This window comes from Apium graveolens, chromosome 11, assembly GCF_009905375.1.
Source record: "Apium graveolens cultivar Ventura chromosome 11, ASM990537v1, whole genome shotgun sequence".
Taxonomy (NCBI): domain Eukaryota; kingdom Viridiplantae; phylum Streptophyta; class Magnoliopsida; order Apiales; family Apiaceae; genus Apium; species Apium graveolens.
In genome coordinates this window covers 131,164,915-131,181,751 of record NC_133657.1, presented here as the reverse complement: position 1 = coordinate 131,181,751, position 16,837 = coordinate 131,164,915, and the positions used below count along the sequence as shown (strand labels likewise).

Below are 16,837 nucleotides of genomic sequence, written 5' to 3'. Positions count from 1 at the left end.
GTTTAATTTTTGTAAATCTGCTTAATGAAATCTTTGTTCAAGTTATGTCTATAACTATTTGTTACATATATGGTGCCTACAATTCTTTGATACAGAGTAGTTTGTTATTTTCTCATGAATGTAAGCCTATAACTAGCCTTTTGATTTTATCAAGCAAGCAAAGAATGATAAAAAAGCAAGCAAGCAAGCAAAACCCAAAATTTGGTCAAGTTTAATCGATATTTAGTCCAGTACAAAAATTAGCTTCATTTATATATGCAAAGGTAAACTTTCTGCACTAAATATACAGAGCAATGTACAAAATGTACTTCAAAAACATCTAGTGACAGATGACCAAAATTAACCCCGGGGTTACATATTTCTTAAACAGCTTCTAATCAAGAAATACAAATGTTCCACCTCAAGCAGTTGCAGCCCAATCCTTCAAATCATTTGTCTCGAGCCCTTTTCACCATCTTCCAACTCAGAATGCACATTTCCTTTTCATTATATTCTCCGTAGACACTAACCTATCTTTGCCTCAAGTTCATGCAAGCCTCAGCACCATCATTGCCGTCAATGTTGCAGCTCTGAAGAAGATTTCTTTCACACTATTGTCCAGATTCCTCAACATTTCTACTTCCTTGGAAGCTCTCTTGTCTGAACTTTTGCTTATATGGATAATTATGTTCCTCAGTCTATTAACTGCCCAAGAAAGCCAAACCAGCCCAAATCCCAATCCCATGTTCAAGAGCTTTGATGCACAGAAGGGTACGCTACCAGTAGCTACTTTACAGATGACAGAAAAGAGAAGAGCAAGGCCTGTCCCGGCAATGGTGGCAGAGAATTGAGTCAGAAGATGGCTCAACTCAGGACCAGATTTCTTCAGCTCAAGAATTGCTGTTTTTCCATGCCGCTTCTTGTCAACTATTATGGACAAAAGACTCTCGCATGAATAGGAGTAGTTCTTTCTGTATAGTTCCCTCTCTTTTCCTATTTTATGTCTGTACTTCTTTTTCTGTGATGTCCTCAATCTGCTTTTCTGAGGACTGCGCAGAAAAATAAATGTAAAACGCCAGCATTAGTGCACAATTAAGGTATTAAACTAATATCAGTAGGCAACTTGTGTCAAGTATTCAGATGCCTATACATGTACAAGAGTTAAAAAGCTGTCATTTTTACACAAAACAGATATCATTATGCAGGCATTGCCCACTTTAAAAAGTTTTGATTTAATCAGTGACCATGTAAAAAAGAGTTTCTTTATCTGTATGTAGTCATCTAGCCTGCATATTTACTTAAAATCAATTGTTAGAAACTGATCCTTTTGCTTCTTTCAGTGTATCTGTGCAAGTTATAGATATGAACAACGATACATTGACCATCGAAAAAAAGAAGAGAAAAACTATAAGTACATAGAAAGAAACCGGTAATCGCTAATTACATTATTCTTCGCTCTGAAATATAAAACATCTGCAAGCACTCAAAAATGGTTCAATAGATAACTCGATACATAAGATTAGTGATAGTCATTCTATAAGATAGAATATGTTGGGGTTTTAGCTGAAATTTCAAATCAGAAGTTTACACTTAAAAATATGCATTTATATTTGACATGGCAAGATAACCATATGATTTGAGAAAGCTTACAGCGTAAACATCTAAGCAATGACTAAAATAAATATAAAAGTGTAGAATTGTCATCAGGGTATCAGATTACCTCTGGACAACATTCAAGGGTTCAAGCTTCACGGATCCATTGATTGTAGCCCTTTCTTCATTGAATTCCAGCCTGCTTGATGAGAATTTAGTTAAACATATAGTAATCAACAAGCGCACAGACATAGTGATATTCATAAAAGAAAGATAGGGAGATAAACGGAACATACAGAATTATTTGTAAAAACTTCAATTTAATCAGATAGAGTATATCTAATTGTAAGAGGACAATGTATATGATTCTCAATGGAAGAAGTCCCAAGTTTTTAGTTCTAGATTAACGTTACGCACTAACTAAAGAAGAATATATACCTGTCAAATTGAGGTACGAGCACTGATTGCTTCCTCCACTTTGTTGTGTGTTTTGACAAGTAATACTCAGCAACAACATAAAGTCTATCCTTCATCTCAGTACGAGCACTTGATAATGCAGCTTGATCATTGAGATAAACCATACCTTCTGAGACATGGTCCAGATCACCATCTAAGTTTGAAAGAGGCTTCTCAAAGTAAAAGTTACTACTGGGACAAAAACCAGTAGGCTGAGACTCGGCACTTTGGAAACAAAACCCATAGTCAGGTGCATATAAACACTGATCAGACATTTCAGTTGGAATTGTTTGAAGCCCCATTAAGTCATTTAGTGCAGACAAATTCAATCCACCTTCTTCCACTTCACTTGATCCAGATGAGAGAAATGCTAAGATTTCCCCCTGATGACTGCATTCTTTGGCAATTCCATAGCTAAATAGTATAGAGTCTCGCCTGTTTCCTGCGACGGTTATAGGACATTTTTGAATGATTTAACAGCATAGCAAAGAAACTTTCTTTATAAAAAAGAAAATAAGGAAATCATGAAGACCACTCAAACTACATATGATAAAACAATCTTAACAACAAGTCATTGTCCAAGTGTGTAATAATATGCAAAGCTATCTGATTGAGAACCAATATTATTTGCAAGTAGTCCCCTAATTACTTACTTCACTACATAAATCTGTATTTAGTGCACGTTACAAAACATGAAAGCCTAAAATGAGCTACGGACCTTGCACATCAACTAGTACACGCCTTGTAATAGCTGGGTCAATCGTAACAAGCTTGGTACTGTCCAATAACCCTCTCATATAGTTCAATGGCCGCTCAGTCTGATGTGTGCCTTGCGGACTTAGAGCAAGGAAGCCTGGTCGTACCAATTCCTCCGTTGATTCAGGACTAAGAAAAAGAGGCTGATAATCCTACAAAGATAAAGATTTTGTAAGCTCAAACCGAATACATGCGGATTTACCATAAATATTCCAAGGCTACCCTTGTTTTTATATTGTACAAAAGGAAGTGGTCATCTATTCTGATAGGAAATATCATAGGAAGAGAACACATGTGATTTAAATGAGGTAGGGGGGGATAAATGATCAAAAAATACCATAAAAGTTTCTCAAGTCATATGAAAGTGAGATAGATATTCAGTGAATTCCATTTAAAGTAATTAAACACAAATTCGTAACATCAACTGAAGTTCTTAATTTCTAAACAAGGACAAACAAAGAAATCAGAAGAAAAAATATACAACCACGTAATATAGAAGTCGAATTAAGTATGTTCTACGAACTAAAGATAACTAACTAGTAAACCTCGACTCCTGCTCCTGGAAAAAAAATAGAGAGGTTGTTCCCGTAAAATCTTATCTAAAAGTATATACCTAACCCTCATAATGTTATCTTCTAAACAAACATAAACACAAACAATCTTAAAGAACCAAGAAATCCTAGTAAAACTGAACTGGAGCAAGAAGTAAATGTGGAAATAGAAGTTCATGAACTTACGGAAGAGAGTCTGCGCAGGCCTTGGTCAGGGTTAAAGACGAAACCAGGAAGAGAACATTGAGAAGCCATCAAACACAACTTCACCATTACTTCTTATTGAAGAGATAAAGAAGAAAAACAAACAAAAGCCCAGGTAAGTAATGGGAATTTGTGAGCCAAAATTATGACTAAAACTCCAGTTTAATAACCAACAGCATGTCTTGGTCTATTACCCATCAGCCTCAACATGAGATTCTTTAACGATAAATCCCAGGGAAGATATTGGGTGGTAGATAAATGTAGTAGTGTATTTCAAGAAAAGATGTATAAATTTATGTGATGCAAGTAAATAGATTTTTTGTGCATCAAGACAAAAGAAAGCCTCTGATTTCAAGTTCAGTTGTCGTTTGGAATCTTCAGGGGGACTTGGGTCAGATTCATTTCAGTCCTCTTATTTTCCAAAATATGTGTGTACATATATTCAAGTGGTAGGGAGTAAGCCCTGTAGGGACTTGAAATTTAGTTTGAGGTGTAATGAATGATCGATTCTTCATTATCGACGTCAGTTTATGTTATCATCAATCGACATAATTGTATGTATTTTTGAAAATACACTTTATTTCTTTTTCTACTGAAATCTACTAGTATACTACTCCTATTACCTTTCCATTCTGTCAACACCTAGGTCCAAACTTATACACCAGTTAAATTAAAATATACCGAAATTCTATTTAAAATAACTTCTTCTTTTTTGATAACCATGAGTCCCTTGTCCGGAGCAGCGCAATTCGACTAATCTCGAATAGGTTAGTACAACATCCCACCGCTATGATCCCCTACTTAAATCCGAACTTATATTTGAAATCGAATCTAGGATCTTGGGTGGTAAGCCCCTAAAATACCGTTCAAATTTAAAGACCACATAACCCAACCTAGAGGGATGTTCAAATGCATTCAGAAATCCAGTAGCACTTTAACTTGTCTAAAGCAGTCACTCGGATAGTAGAAAAATCAAGAACTGTTTTCCAATTGACATTACCACGATCTAAAAAATTATGGAGTCCCTCCCTTAACCACTGCAACATCATATTTATGAATCACAGAAAGAGAGTAACAAAGATGTATCTAGGTTAAGGGTCCACGTTTCAGCTTCCCAACCATTACAAATATTGCCGGATATCAATATCATTAACATTGCTTGAAAAATTGTACATTTCCGCGGTATCCTAAACTCCTAATATTCACATTAGAATTTTTATACAAAGAATCTAGATTAAGTGGAATGTTATGATACAGGGGTGCATAAAGAATAATTTGTAACCGAATGTCACATCATGTCGACAACAACTGAGTACTGCTTTCACTAGAAACACGTTTACTACCCCGCGAATTTCTCTTGGTTGCAACAACAATTGGGTGGCTCTCTTCGTCTAAGATTGGTTTTTCAAACTCACCGCCTTTGAAGATTGGGTGAATATATGCATCTTCCAGGAATGCTTTCAAGTTTAGGTCTGGTTCCCTCACCTTCTCTAATGTATCCTTGATCATTGCATCCTGCAATGCAGAAAACAAAACAGCAGTGTCATAATGCAACAATTAGAAATAACAAATACAAGTAGTTTGTATAAGCTACATTTTCAAATGGCATGACTATTGATACTAGCATTTGACTACTCACATAATAATAATATTGATGTTAGTTATTGACTTGTACCAACAATGTTCATAATATTAATAATCTTTTACCCTTGGGTAACAATGACATGCAGTCATTTCATATGTAATTTAATTTTATGTAGGAATTCTTAGATCTCTATATTAAAATTTGTATTTCACGGAACTTGGTAATGACAAATAAAAAACGGTCAGTATTTGGTTTTTTAATCGTACAAAACTTGCCTGTAATGGAAATTTCACGAATGCAGATTCAAAGCGCCCCTTGCAGAACAGATGGAACCAGATTGTTAAAAGAGGGAGTGCAATCAAAAATGGCGTTGTTACGCCTGCCTCTTTTGTGCTTAGTAATCCCAGGAGCAGAAGTTGTGATATAACCAAACCAATTATGATACGAACATGCACATCTGGCCAGAAGGATGCCCCGCTCTCGTACTTCTGATCGTATACATTGATAACCTTAAAGTGGGAAGCATTTAGATGGGTTAGGTACAACCAAAAAGTTTTGGTAACATTAATCTATGATAACTGGAGGCGTTTATGCATAGAAATATAAGTCTATACCTAGAAAATCTATATGGTCCATCATCATTTTGACGTACTAAATTTAACTAATTAATCAGGTCATGCTTAACCATGCCCAAACCTTCAGAGTATGATCTGAGCTACCAAATTAGCTCATTAACCTTATGATTTTTGGTTACCTTCTACCTAAGTATTTAGGTTTAAAGTGAGATGTCTACATTTTTCTGGTTCTCACTAAGAACAGATAATAGAAGTAGTACACGAAGTCCGCACATCAAGACAGTCTGTTTTCAACGTCACTTGCCAAGAACAACTAAGAGAAATAGTAAAAGCATGTCTGCAAAAGTTTGTGCTTCACTATTATACAATTTAGTTTTGGAAAGGATGGTGGAGCTGTACTCTTTAGTTTAATTTTATAGTTTCTGAAACACAGGATGAAAAAATATACAAATAGTGGGCTCGCTTATAGAAAACAAAACGCAAAATTTGTGATCTCGTGACAATTCATTGTCCCGTATCTTTCAGAAGGAAAAAGAAAGTGTATGGCGTGACGTGGTGGGGGTCGGGGGGATTCGATGGGAATTGATATGTAGTCAAATTTTTAATACTCAATTGCAAGAGGAGGTTTCCCTGGTGAAATTCCGTTAAAAACAAGGTGCCAGAAAATCCTGGAAATAGGAGTGACATCAATTGCCTACACAAGGACTTACTTGACGAAAATAGCACTAGGAAATAGTTGTGTAATTCTGTGTGACAGAAATTTTCCGTTTAGAGAGAGAGAGTCTGTGTTCATCAGATAAAGTACGAAAACTAGCAAGAAGAGTTTTAACTTTTAATCAACCCAGCCTTTCAATTCCGAAGCCAAAAGATAACCTACATGTTTCTACATTATCTAACATCTCCAGTTTAACTCTGATAGATTATGTTGCATGTACTATGTACTTTATCTACCCATATAACCATTGCTCATCCTTTCATGTACTTTATACTTCATAATCCATCTCCCTTTTTTACTGAATCACCTGCGCCTATCTAATTGCTAACAAGATCAATTACAAAGCAAATGTAACTGGAGGTGGAAAACCACACATGAGAAGGCAAAGAAGATAACAATCTGGGAACTACAAAGAAAACCTACCTGATGGCGGAAAACCACATAGGCGAAGGCAAAGAAGACAACAATGAAGGGAAGAAGTATAGGAGAGACTGGTGCGTACACAAGTCCCAACAGAAAATATAACTGAATGCGAGGTTCTGATATAGCAAATGTCAATGAACCAGGATCCATTGCTTCTTCCCTGTCCTTTTCTGTCTTGACCAGAAATGTATTCTTTAGGTGAAACATAACAAATGGTACCAATCTGAGGATCTCCCCAGCAATACCAGCCCAACCATCAACCATTATGTAAGAAATAAAGAAAGTAGCTTTCATTGGTATGGACACTCCAACAACTTTTGGTATCCTGCAAGAAGAGCACACTTTTGTAATTTAATCTTCTCACATGACTCCTAATTCTCATGATATACAAGAATAAATTAAGGAAAAGGCTTATCTATTTATAACATGACTTCACAATTAAAATGCACTAATGGAGACACCAAAGGATCACCCGGCTATGTACAGACTGCTTTAACCTTACATGCATTAACAGGCCCACTTTATATTGAATCATTACAAAGATTTATAACTAGGAACCAAAATTCTTGTTATTCAAGTCAAGAATCTGTACAATTATACAGTATAATATAGAGATATTATAACTGCAATAACATAACAGAAGTCAAAACTTTACTCAGAATTGCTTTTAATAGCCTCATAAGCTACACCCGTCTGTAAATTAGAAGGGCACCCTTTGTCCTTCGCGTCAATTTGTAGAATCTCGAAAATTCAATACCGAAATTTTGAAATTTGAATAAACTTTCTATCGAAGTCGACTCTCACTGCCATGAACCACTTCCGTTACAGCACCAAGGGGAAAACAGGTTTCAGACTCTAATTTATATATGATCGAATCATATGTACAATCTATAAAAGGAAAAAGGTTCATAACAAGAAACAATATATTGTACCAGGAATACTAATAACTATATCAACACCCGACTACAGAAGGTAATTCTGTTCCACTATAAGGGGTTCCACCCAGTAATGTCTAATATGGACATAAAACATTGTCAAATGTATCATGAAGTTCAGAATATAAATTGCTCCTTCACGGTCTTGGAAATTTTAAGAACACGTGCAATAATCATCTATCTCGAATAAAAATGACCGGTGTGTGACAAAAGGCAATAATGATCAATCAATTAGCTGCACACAGTATAGCATACTAGGCTTAGGGAGATGAAGTAAAACTATGGTTTTTTTAGCAAGTCAGCGCCTTAAAATAGAGACATTGGCACTAAAACATTCTGCAGAGCAAAATTTGCAGAACACATCATAGAAAAAGTGCAGAAAATTTTGTTCCGATGGTTCTGTGGTCCACATTTGAACCTGACACTACATGTATCTTATTTCTTATTTAGGGACTTCGGCTATGTTTTTCCGGGAACAGGCAAAATATTTTTTAATGCAATAGATGTTTCAAGTACATAATGAGGATGGATGGGGATTCCGAGGTCATGGGGAGAGGGGGAAAGTAGTAGCCTTGCCACCAAGCTATCAACAAATCCTCGACTTGGGCTCTGTTTGTGTACAAGGACTATATTTACCAGACTATTTACATTTTTCACTCATTTTGTCACATATAATCTTTGACAATAATTTTCATGGACTATTATTGATCACTTTCAAGTTCATTTTGCGGAAATTAAATAATTCCACCCTCTCCCTATAAAGATATTAAAATGAAATAAAAAGGGATTGAAATTTAGTCCATTCGATAATTGAAAGTTCAAGTAGACATGCAGAGCAAATAGGTCAATATTCCAGAAAATACTTTTCCCATTAAATCATTCTTGTCTAACTTACTGGAAGATCGAATAATGTTTTGAACCTCCCTCTTGTGTCTTATACGGGAAGTGCCTAAGAATGAAATTAACCAAATTTATCTATATGAGAGTGAGGAAATAACCAACTAGAAACTTCCGACTTTTGACATTCCAAAATTATGCAAATTTAGAATCTAAAAGGAGAAAGACACAGGTCAGTAAGTGAGAAAAGTGAGAACTGGATTCCCTTTCATGGCTCAACTCATCTGACAGTGTAAGCCTAACTTTAGCTGCCGCTCTCTCACACAATTATATTCCTTTTTTCACAAATGATTAAGAGATATTCTGAACGACTGAACCTATTAAATAACTGTGTTATCGCAGCTTGTAATACAAAGCATACTAAACAGTCTTTCCCCATTTATTCAAGAGAATCTGAACATGGATTATCGTTCAAAAATTCAGATAAGCAATTTATGCTAAGAAGATCCACCATTGCACTTAAATCTCTGTTGACAATGAGTTTTACATGATTGCGTAGACAGAAAATTAAACGATATATTGCAGAATTTATTTCTTTAAGTATAAAACTAGAGAAGTACAGACAAGGAAACATACTCTGATGGAGATTGATTTAGAAACTCGTGGATTTGCTGTAATGCAGTTCCTGCAACAATGCTTCCAAGAAATACATTTACTAATATAAACTTGTGATATTTGGAAGCAGATCTTCTCTCCAAAGACGAAAGAGACGTGAAGCCTTCTATTTTAGACATAAACATAAGTAGTGTTGGAAGAAGAATGAGGAATATCTTTAGTGCAATTCCTGGAAGAAAACCTTGTATGAATGACTTGATGATTTTTCTGCAACAGAATATTTCATATTAGAATTTTAGCTAATAGTTAATAACCATTTCAAAATATAGCCCGGAAAGTGTAATATCAGAAACAAGAAAATTTATAGAAAGAAGAAAGCACTAATTTTGCCTTTATTTGCTGGGGAGATACCTAAGACAAAAACAATTTAAACAAAGGAGTTTCCATCGAAAAATCTAACTCAAATCTACAATGCTATGATCATATATTGCTTTCACTTGCTGACACAGTGACATTCTAGGTAATTTTCTTATCACACTGATATGCAAGTTAATTTTTAACAGCTCAAATGAATAACAATTACACTTGCTAGGAGACATGTAAATAAAATTATTCAGATATCTGTAACTATTCATATACCGGAGACTTTCTCCGCTATATAATTATGTTACTTTTGAGATGATTTGTAAGGAACTTCAGCTAATACACAGGACACCGCAGTATAAAAAAAAGAATCTTTCAGATTGATCTTTACAAGTGAAGGATATAAAACATATGCATCTTTCAGGTTGAACTTTACAAGTGAAGGATAATATCACCATCTCTTGGTAGTATATCTCAACAAGCGAAGACTAATTATGTAATTTTTTCCATCGTTAAATTAGTATTATACACATCTATACACAAGTGTAGACATTTTAATTTTATCAGTATATGCCATGAAATATATTTATGGTATTCTTCTGCAACAAGAAACAAAAATAGACCAGCATTTACTCCAAACAACCTTTCTGATTCAGACAAGAATGAAAACTTACGCTTCTATTACTGGCTTCAAGAAAGGAAGGACCTTCTCGATTCCCTCAATGTTGGCTATCGACTGAACGATTGTTATAGGTATCATAAAGAAAAACACAAGGAAAAAAAGAGCCACTGTCATGAGAAACCTTCGAACATTAAGTTCAACATATGGTATGGCTAAATTTCTCCAATAAACATCACGCGGTTCTGGAGCCCATTCAGTAAACCAAATGGTAGGATTACTTGTTTGTTGGGTTTGAGCACAAACTGCTGCTCCCCATCGCGACTTAAATGAAACAAATGCAGCAGGAATTATTGCTTTAGGATCACTCGTAACCTTTTCTCTCTCAGAATCTTCCTGAAATGGACAAGTATATCATCCATACTAAATAAACAAACCCCATATCCAAATTGATATCACTGACTAAAGACTGCTTATTCAGAAATTTCAACCAACACAAGGCTAAAAATGATTAGATGAAATCAAACATAGAACTTCATAAAGAAGAAAATATAATTTAGGTCATAAAAGTTTAATATGATTTTTTACTCCATACCCCAAGAGATCGATGTAATCTGCACAATTGATTCTAAATATTGTAGGTCAGTTAAATTCTTTAATAAAATTGTTTGTGACATCAATTTTCTTGTAAAAAGTTCGATGATATAACATAAACATGACATAGTAAAAGAACGAAATATGTTACTACATACGTCGAAACAGAAAAAAGTATGAAGAATAAATAATGTTACAACATAACAGAATGTGTCGAAAAAGTACTCCTATGTCCATCTTGTAAATTGTAATAGTATTCTGTCTCCCTAAGAACATCTATGGCTTCCAAGAATAACTACTATAAGGCTTGATCAGTTGTTCACTAGATAAGCCATGCAAGGTGTTTTTGTTTTGGTGAGGAAGGAAAGTGTAGAAGAATCGGTTTGGTTGCCAAGTAGGGAAGAAAATCTAGAGATTTTTATAATGAACACTACGTGAAAGAGATGTTGCCAGGAAACAATGCATAGCTTATAGTCTTACATAATTAGTCAATCACAAAGCCAAATTGGGGAGAGGACTAAAATATTATCCATGGCCCAAATAGGAATCTGACGAAATGTTGATTGAAGATTGAACCATGAAAGAAATGAATAATCAAAGCAAACTGATGCCAAAATTCAGTTGCTCTCTGCTCTGCTTGTCGATTTTACTTGGGTTCCATTTTTTAAAATCATTTTCTATGTTCAAACAACAATTCAATAATATGGCTCTTACTTGTTTTTCACATTTTAAGCTTGCAAAAAGAATTATATAATTGTGTACTTGCTGGATTATAATATAATACCGAGCATCATTAGGAAATGTAAAGGAAATATGTAAAGCTAGCAATTTTAGTTAGGCAGAATTTCCCCGGTATCTATAACTGACAAGATATCGTGACCTTGACTTTACCATAACAGAAGGTTATACTAATAAACAATTAGTGGATAGAAAATCCAGGAGTTGGAAACTTGGAATATCATGAGAAGACATAGCAAGCAAAAGAAAACATAAAAACAGCTTAATATCACAAATTGTAGAAAAAAATTTGAAATATTTAAAAAAATGTTCTTCAAATCACATAGTAAGATACATCAATTGTTTTGTCCATGTACTGTCAAATTTCACTGTATGTGATAGTTGATACACAACTTACCCTAAGTGGTTGCTTGTCAGGAACTTTTGTTTCTTAATCACGTGTTTGTGCTTAGGTTTGTACTTGGAATTATGCTGATATGAGCCTTAGATTGTATTTAAATAGGAGAATTATATTTGTAACTAAGAAAGATTATAAACGAAAACTAGTTTTTCTTTAAAACTTTCTCCGGACACTCAAATCTCACCACTCATTTATCCAAATTCCATTGCTTTAGTTCTCTGCTCTAGCCCCTGATGATTTTTAATTTCTAGATCTGATAGTGTCTTATATTTGCCACTCTTGATGGCAATATCGTATAAGTTATAGAACCCAAAATTATACAACATGGCCAGTCAATGGAAAACTTACTTCGTCACTCAGCTTAGATATTTCAGCTGCATAGTAGTTTATTGCATCCACTCTCTGTCCCCAAAGACCCCAAAAACCTGTCTGTACACATTAATATAGTCCAAGTTTTTATTATCAGTTACTGAAATGAATCAGGGGCAAATATCACAGAAATTTAAAAATTGAAAGAAGATAAAGAATATGGTACCTTAACAGTTGGCTTGTTTAAAGGATCTCTCTCATATTTGTTTTGGTAATAAGTAAGCCAATTACGCAAACTCTTCTTAGTTTCCACCAAAGTAGCGAGACGGTTTGCATTGTAAACTACCTGAAAGATTCAGAACAGTGAAGTTAAACTGATATAATTTTTGAAATTGATGAGTAGGTATTTAATTCCTAGCCACTTGGCCAGGTTATATGAAATAAAATTAGGACTCCTAATTTGAAAAAGAACAGAGGGACTGATTCTTGGTCCTCTGCTATGAATGCTTTGATGTCTTGAATTATATATTTGACGATTATAAAGAATTAATATGCATCCCATTATTCAAATCTTGCTAAACACCCCCCACCTTCACTATGTAAAAAATTTCCCTATTATTTTGAAAGTACTGAACCTACATATTGTGACAAACCTGATGAGTAAGGTAATGATCAGGATGATTAACAACAAAGAAGTGATCAACGTGCTCACTAACTGATTCATCAGGGTCCGCAGGGACATTTTTCACAAGGACCTGCAATAGGATTAAAAACTGATAAAACATCAAAGAAAATATGGGAAGATAATACGCAAGAAAGGACAAAATATCAAGCTGCTGACAAACTACTCCTGTTTAGTGCAATAAGCGGTTGGTCATATTAGTTGATTGACTTTTTATTCTATATGATTACACAGTCCCTTAAAGTATGAGGTAAATTTGACCTCCTATCCATAGCGTACGAAAATTTATGGTTCGTTAATTTAAGCAGTTGGTTTAAACTTATTTGATCATCAGGTGGGATACATCTAAGAACCATTAGCATTTTCTAATGTCGATAATAATATGTTAGTGTTTATAACAATGGAATGCTTTTATTCCATACTGGTAACATATTATTGCCACTTGATGCTCAAAATCTGTCCATTAAGGCAGAGGAAGAAACACAACAATTTTATGTAGGTTTAGCAAGCTCCAAAGAATTCATTACGAGGAAGTTATTAACATTACATGATTTACAACATATCTTGTTGGAGTTTTAATAACCTGAATCACATAGACGCACTCTCACGATACTGTTTCCAGACTGCGGTGTGTATTAACAGAAATACTTGCAAGCTAATCAATTAAGAAGTTGATAAACTTACAGTATACTGATCCGGACGGCGGCTTTCAGAAGCTAGAAAATGCAACCTCATTGTAGCTATAATCTTGTATTCTTTATAAAGCTTATACATTGTCCAGAAAGAGAAGACATATATCATTCCTATATGAACCCAAAACCTGTAGACAATAGAAAATTACCAGATAAGGGCACTTGTCTCATATGGATTCCCAACGGAAGTATAAATTCCATACTAAGAGGAGTGGATTTCATCTACCATAAATCTCACCTAGAAGATCCATCGGGGACATTAGATATCGAAAGCTTGTCAAGATCACTAAATGTTACATCTTTGAGTTCCTCCAAAGTATTGTTAGTCCAATTCACAGGAACCAGTACCACAAAAGCAAGTATAGTTATGGGAAAAAAAATCTTTAAACTGCATAAAAAAATGGACATGGTCGATAAGATACAAGTAAAATAAATTAATTGTAGCATAGCACTTTTGTCTGCAGTCAGCTTTCATTTGTATTAACTGTAATGGCTTGTTTTTACCTAACCGTTGAGAAAACATATTTGGCTAATGAGATAACATGCAATCCATTGTGGTCCAAAAATTAATATACAGAAGTGCAAACAATACATATTAACTCACCCGAGAAGGTAGATCCGAATATATACAGCAGAATCAAGTCCTGCATGATCTATAAGCTCTGGTTCAGGCATTCTTAAGGCAGCAGGCATCCAGTTCCAGAACTTCAGGTACATTTTGGGATCCAAGTTAACGATTTTCTTCAATGACCCTGAGCTTATTGGGCTGGCTCTTATACCCTTTAAGTACCATTTTGGAAAGTAAATTCTATCGTTGAGCGGTTGAAGTCTTAAAATAGCAAACACCATAAGAAATATAACCGCCGTGAGACAATTTATTCCAGCTGCAACGCCAATATCTTGCAGGCTAGCCATATCCTCCCTTGGATATCACAAATCACCTAAATTTTAGTGCAATAGAAAGATGTAAAACACTTTGCAGTTAATATACAATAACTCTTCAATCGAACTTTAACATGTAACTAATTCAGCATTGTGTCTACTTGACAATTTACAACCATGGCACAGTTTCATCACAACAACAAAGTGCATAACAAGGTGAATTATGATCAGTAAAGATAAAATTAGATAGGTTAGTTAAGCTATGGTGTAGAGAACAAGCATATATGTTGCTGTATCCTGAATCGTAACTTGTATATCACTAAATTGTTCTAGATTACCTTATTATCATGAAATTATACAGAAAAGTTTCTTCTTCCCAAGAGTTAACTGAATATAATCATGATTTATTTTCATCCAAAAGTGACCATTGAAATTGATACCAACCATAGCTAAATCATAAACTAGTTTCCTCTTATGCCAACAGACTACTACATCAGGCAAAAGTTGAAATAGGAACCTTATCAAGTATTCCCAAATGGTGTTTGTTGTAATCAGCTCAAATAATTGTAATAAAGTGGTTTTCGACATTACCAATACACTCCTCCAAGGCAGAATAACAAAATCAAAAGCAGTGGATCAGATGTGTTCCTATCAAATTCCTTTAACCTTCCACTGCCAAAATACAGTACTACAGCACGTTCCATTACAAATCAATTTAGGCTGCGTATTATTATACAATTCGCATAACGGTCTTCCAAATCATAAACATGTATCAACAACGGATGCTAAATTAGTTTGAATTCAAACGAACACCATCATGTGTGTGTAAGTTTGCTAAAATCACTAAAACTAAAGATACTGCACAAACATGAATAGCACAACTGCATGAACTCCGTCCAATAAAAACAGTTGAGAATCTGTGTGCCGGTTCACTTAAATTAACATCAAACACAAGTTCAAACAACAAAACCTAGTAAAATAAAATTAAAAAGAAAATACAACAACACAAAAGTACCTTGAGAAAATGTGGTTAAGATTGTTGGAGAGCTCCGAATGAAGCTAAACAAATACTTGTGCTGTAATGAAATTTACGAGCAGAACAAATATGAAGGTAAAAATGAAAGTACACATAATTAGTAATATGGTTGAGAATGAAAGTAGTGAGGGTTCCTCCCTCGAGAATGGTGAAGACGGCAAAAGGAACAGGTCCTCGTATTTATTTATGCATTGTGTTGTGCCACTTTGTACGTTCAGACACAATGTCATCAGACCACTTTTCTGGAACCCCCCCCCCCCCCTGACAGCTAACACAATATCTGCACTTTTTCTAAACTTCCAAAACTACTTCTCTTTGCTTCTATAGATTTCGGTATACTTCCAAATTTATTATAACAACTACTCTATTAGTTTTATCATCTTAATTAATACTGTATAAGGTACACCCATTTTTTACTAAAAACAATCAACAACCTGATTTTGCACTATACACACGTTATATTATAGCATAATATTTCATTCATTCATTAACTTTCCCATTATGTTTGTAAATATTTTTGTGCAATTATCAATTTTTAAAAATCCTGTCACAAAAACATTTTTTTTACGCATCTCACAAAAAAATGCAGGGAAATATTATTTTCATAGATTCTCTTTATTTTCTGAGCAATAAGTATTAAATATCTCCTTAGCATTCACAATATGTAACATATTCTAACACAACATGCGTCAAATAGCACTGTAACTTGAAGAATAGCTCTGGAAATACAAAATATTGTAATAAAACGATAATACATATCATATTGAATGGAGAGAAAAGTCTAATTTCCGACTACAATTAGATGCCAGACACTGTTGTTTTTAGAAACTAACGATGTTTAAGGTTCTTTTTTTTTAAAACTAACTTGTTTGACAAACAATAGAATTTTAGTAATAGCAAATGGTAATAGTCCACGTCAATATCCTTTCCGATACAAACGATTAAAATTTTAACATCATTCATTCGTATCTTAGTTGCAACACCACGATCAATGCTTCCATTTGTCACCTTCTGCAATTCTCATTTAGAGCGAAACATGATGTTAGTCCCTCAACAATATAGCAAGAATTATAGAAGGGGGTTGAATGTAATTTTTGAACCTTTTTTTCAAAATAAAAATGTTCAACTTGAATATAAATATAATGTTTTGATTAGCACAATGCGGAATAGAAACTTAATTGAATCAAAACATAAGTAATTAAAAACAAGAGTCTTTAAAAACTTTCTGGTAGATTTAAACAATTTCACCAGAGATATATATTATATATCGAGAGGATTCTGTGTGCAGGAATGCTCAC

At 34.3% G+C, this 16,837-nt stretch overlaps 2 protein-coding genes across 2 annotated transcripts; both read right to left on the bottom strand.

The window, feature by feature from the left end:
- Window positions 1-184: 184 nt before the first annotated feature.
- On the bottom strand, window positions 185-3,823 carry LOC141697257 (uncharacterized). The gene is made up of 5 exons (XM_074501543.1): window positions 3,522-3,823; window positions 2,747-2,936; window positions 2,011-2,470; window positions 1,700-1,771; window positions 185-1,028 (listed from the first exon to the last, which is right to left on the bottom strand). Exons 1-5 carry the CDS (start codon window positions 3,606-3,608, stop codon window positions 527-529), a joined length of 1,311 nt encoding a protein of 436 aa, XP_074357644.1. The 5' UTR covers window positions 3,609-3,823; the 3' UTR covers window positions 185-526.
- A 797-nt stretch (window positions 3,824-4,620) lies between these two features.
- Window positions 4,621-15,637, bottom strand: LOC141697889 (CSC1-like protein At4g02900). Its single transcript, XM_074502449.1, has 12 exons — window positions 15,519-15,637; window positions 14,226-14,562; window positions 13,860-14,009; window positions 13,614-13,749; window positions 12,901-13,002; window positions 12,474-12,593; window positions 12,287-12,367; window positions 10,262-10,602; window positions 9,246-9,491; window positions 6,838-7,162; window positions 5,400-5,633; window positions 4,621-5,054 (listed from the first exon to the last, which is right to left on the bottom strand). Exons 2-12 carry the CDS (start codon window positions 14,534-14,536, stop codon window positions 4,833-4,835), a joined length of 2,268 nt encoding a protein of 755 aa, XP_074358550.1. The 5' UTR covers window positions 14,537-14,562; window positions 15,519-15,637; the 3' UTR covers window positions 4,621-4,832.
- Between the last annotated feature and the right edge of the window lie 1,200 nt (window positions 15,638-16,837).

Bases quoted from the DNA above. Each gene is read 5' to 3' on its own strand.
- LOC141697257 (XM_074501543.1), bottom strand. From the start codon at position 3,608: ATGGTGAAGTTGTGTTTGATGGCTTCTCAATGTTCTCTTCCTGGTTTC. The intron at 2,937-3,521 runs GTAAGTTCATGA...TTATCTTTGTAG, and splicing joins GCCTGCGCAGACTCTCTTCC to GATTATCAGCCTCTTTTTCT. The intron at 1,772-2,010 runs GTATATATTCTT...CTCATCAAGCAG, and splicing joins CTCGTACCTCAATTTGACAG to GCTGGAATTCAATGAAGAAA.
- LOC141697889 (XM_074502449.1), bottom strand. From the start codon at position 14,536: ATGGCTAGCCTGCAAGATATTGGCGTTGCAGCTGGAATAAATTGTCTC. The intron at 7,163-9,245 runs GTATGTTTCCTT...CTCTTCTTGCAG, and splicing joins CTAAATCAATCTCCATCAGA to GATACCAAAAGTTGTTGGAG. The intron at 5,634-6,837 runs GTAGGTTTTCTT...TCCCACTTTAAG, and splicing joins ATGTGGTTTTCCGCCATCAG to GTTATCAATGTATACGATCA.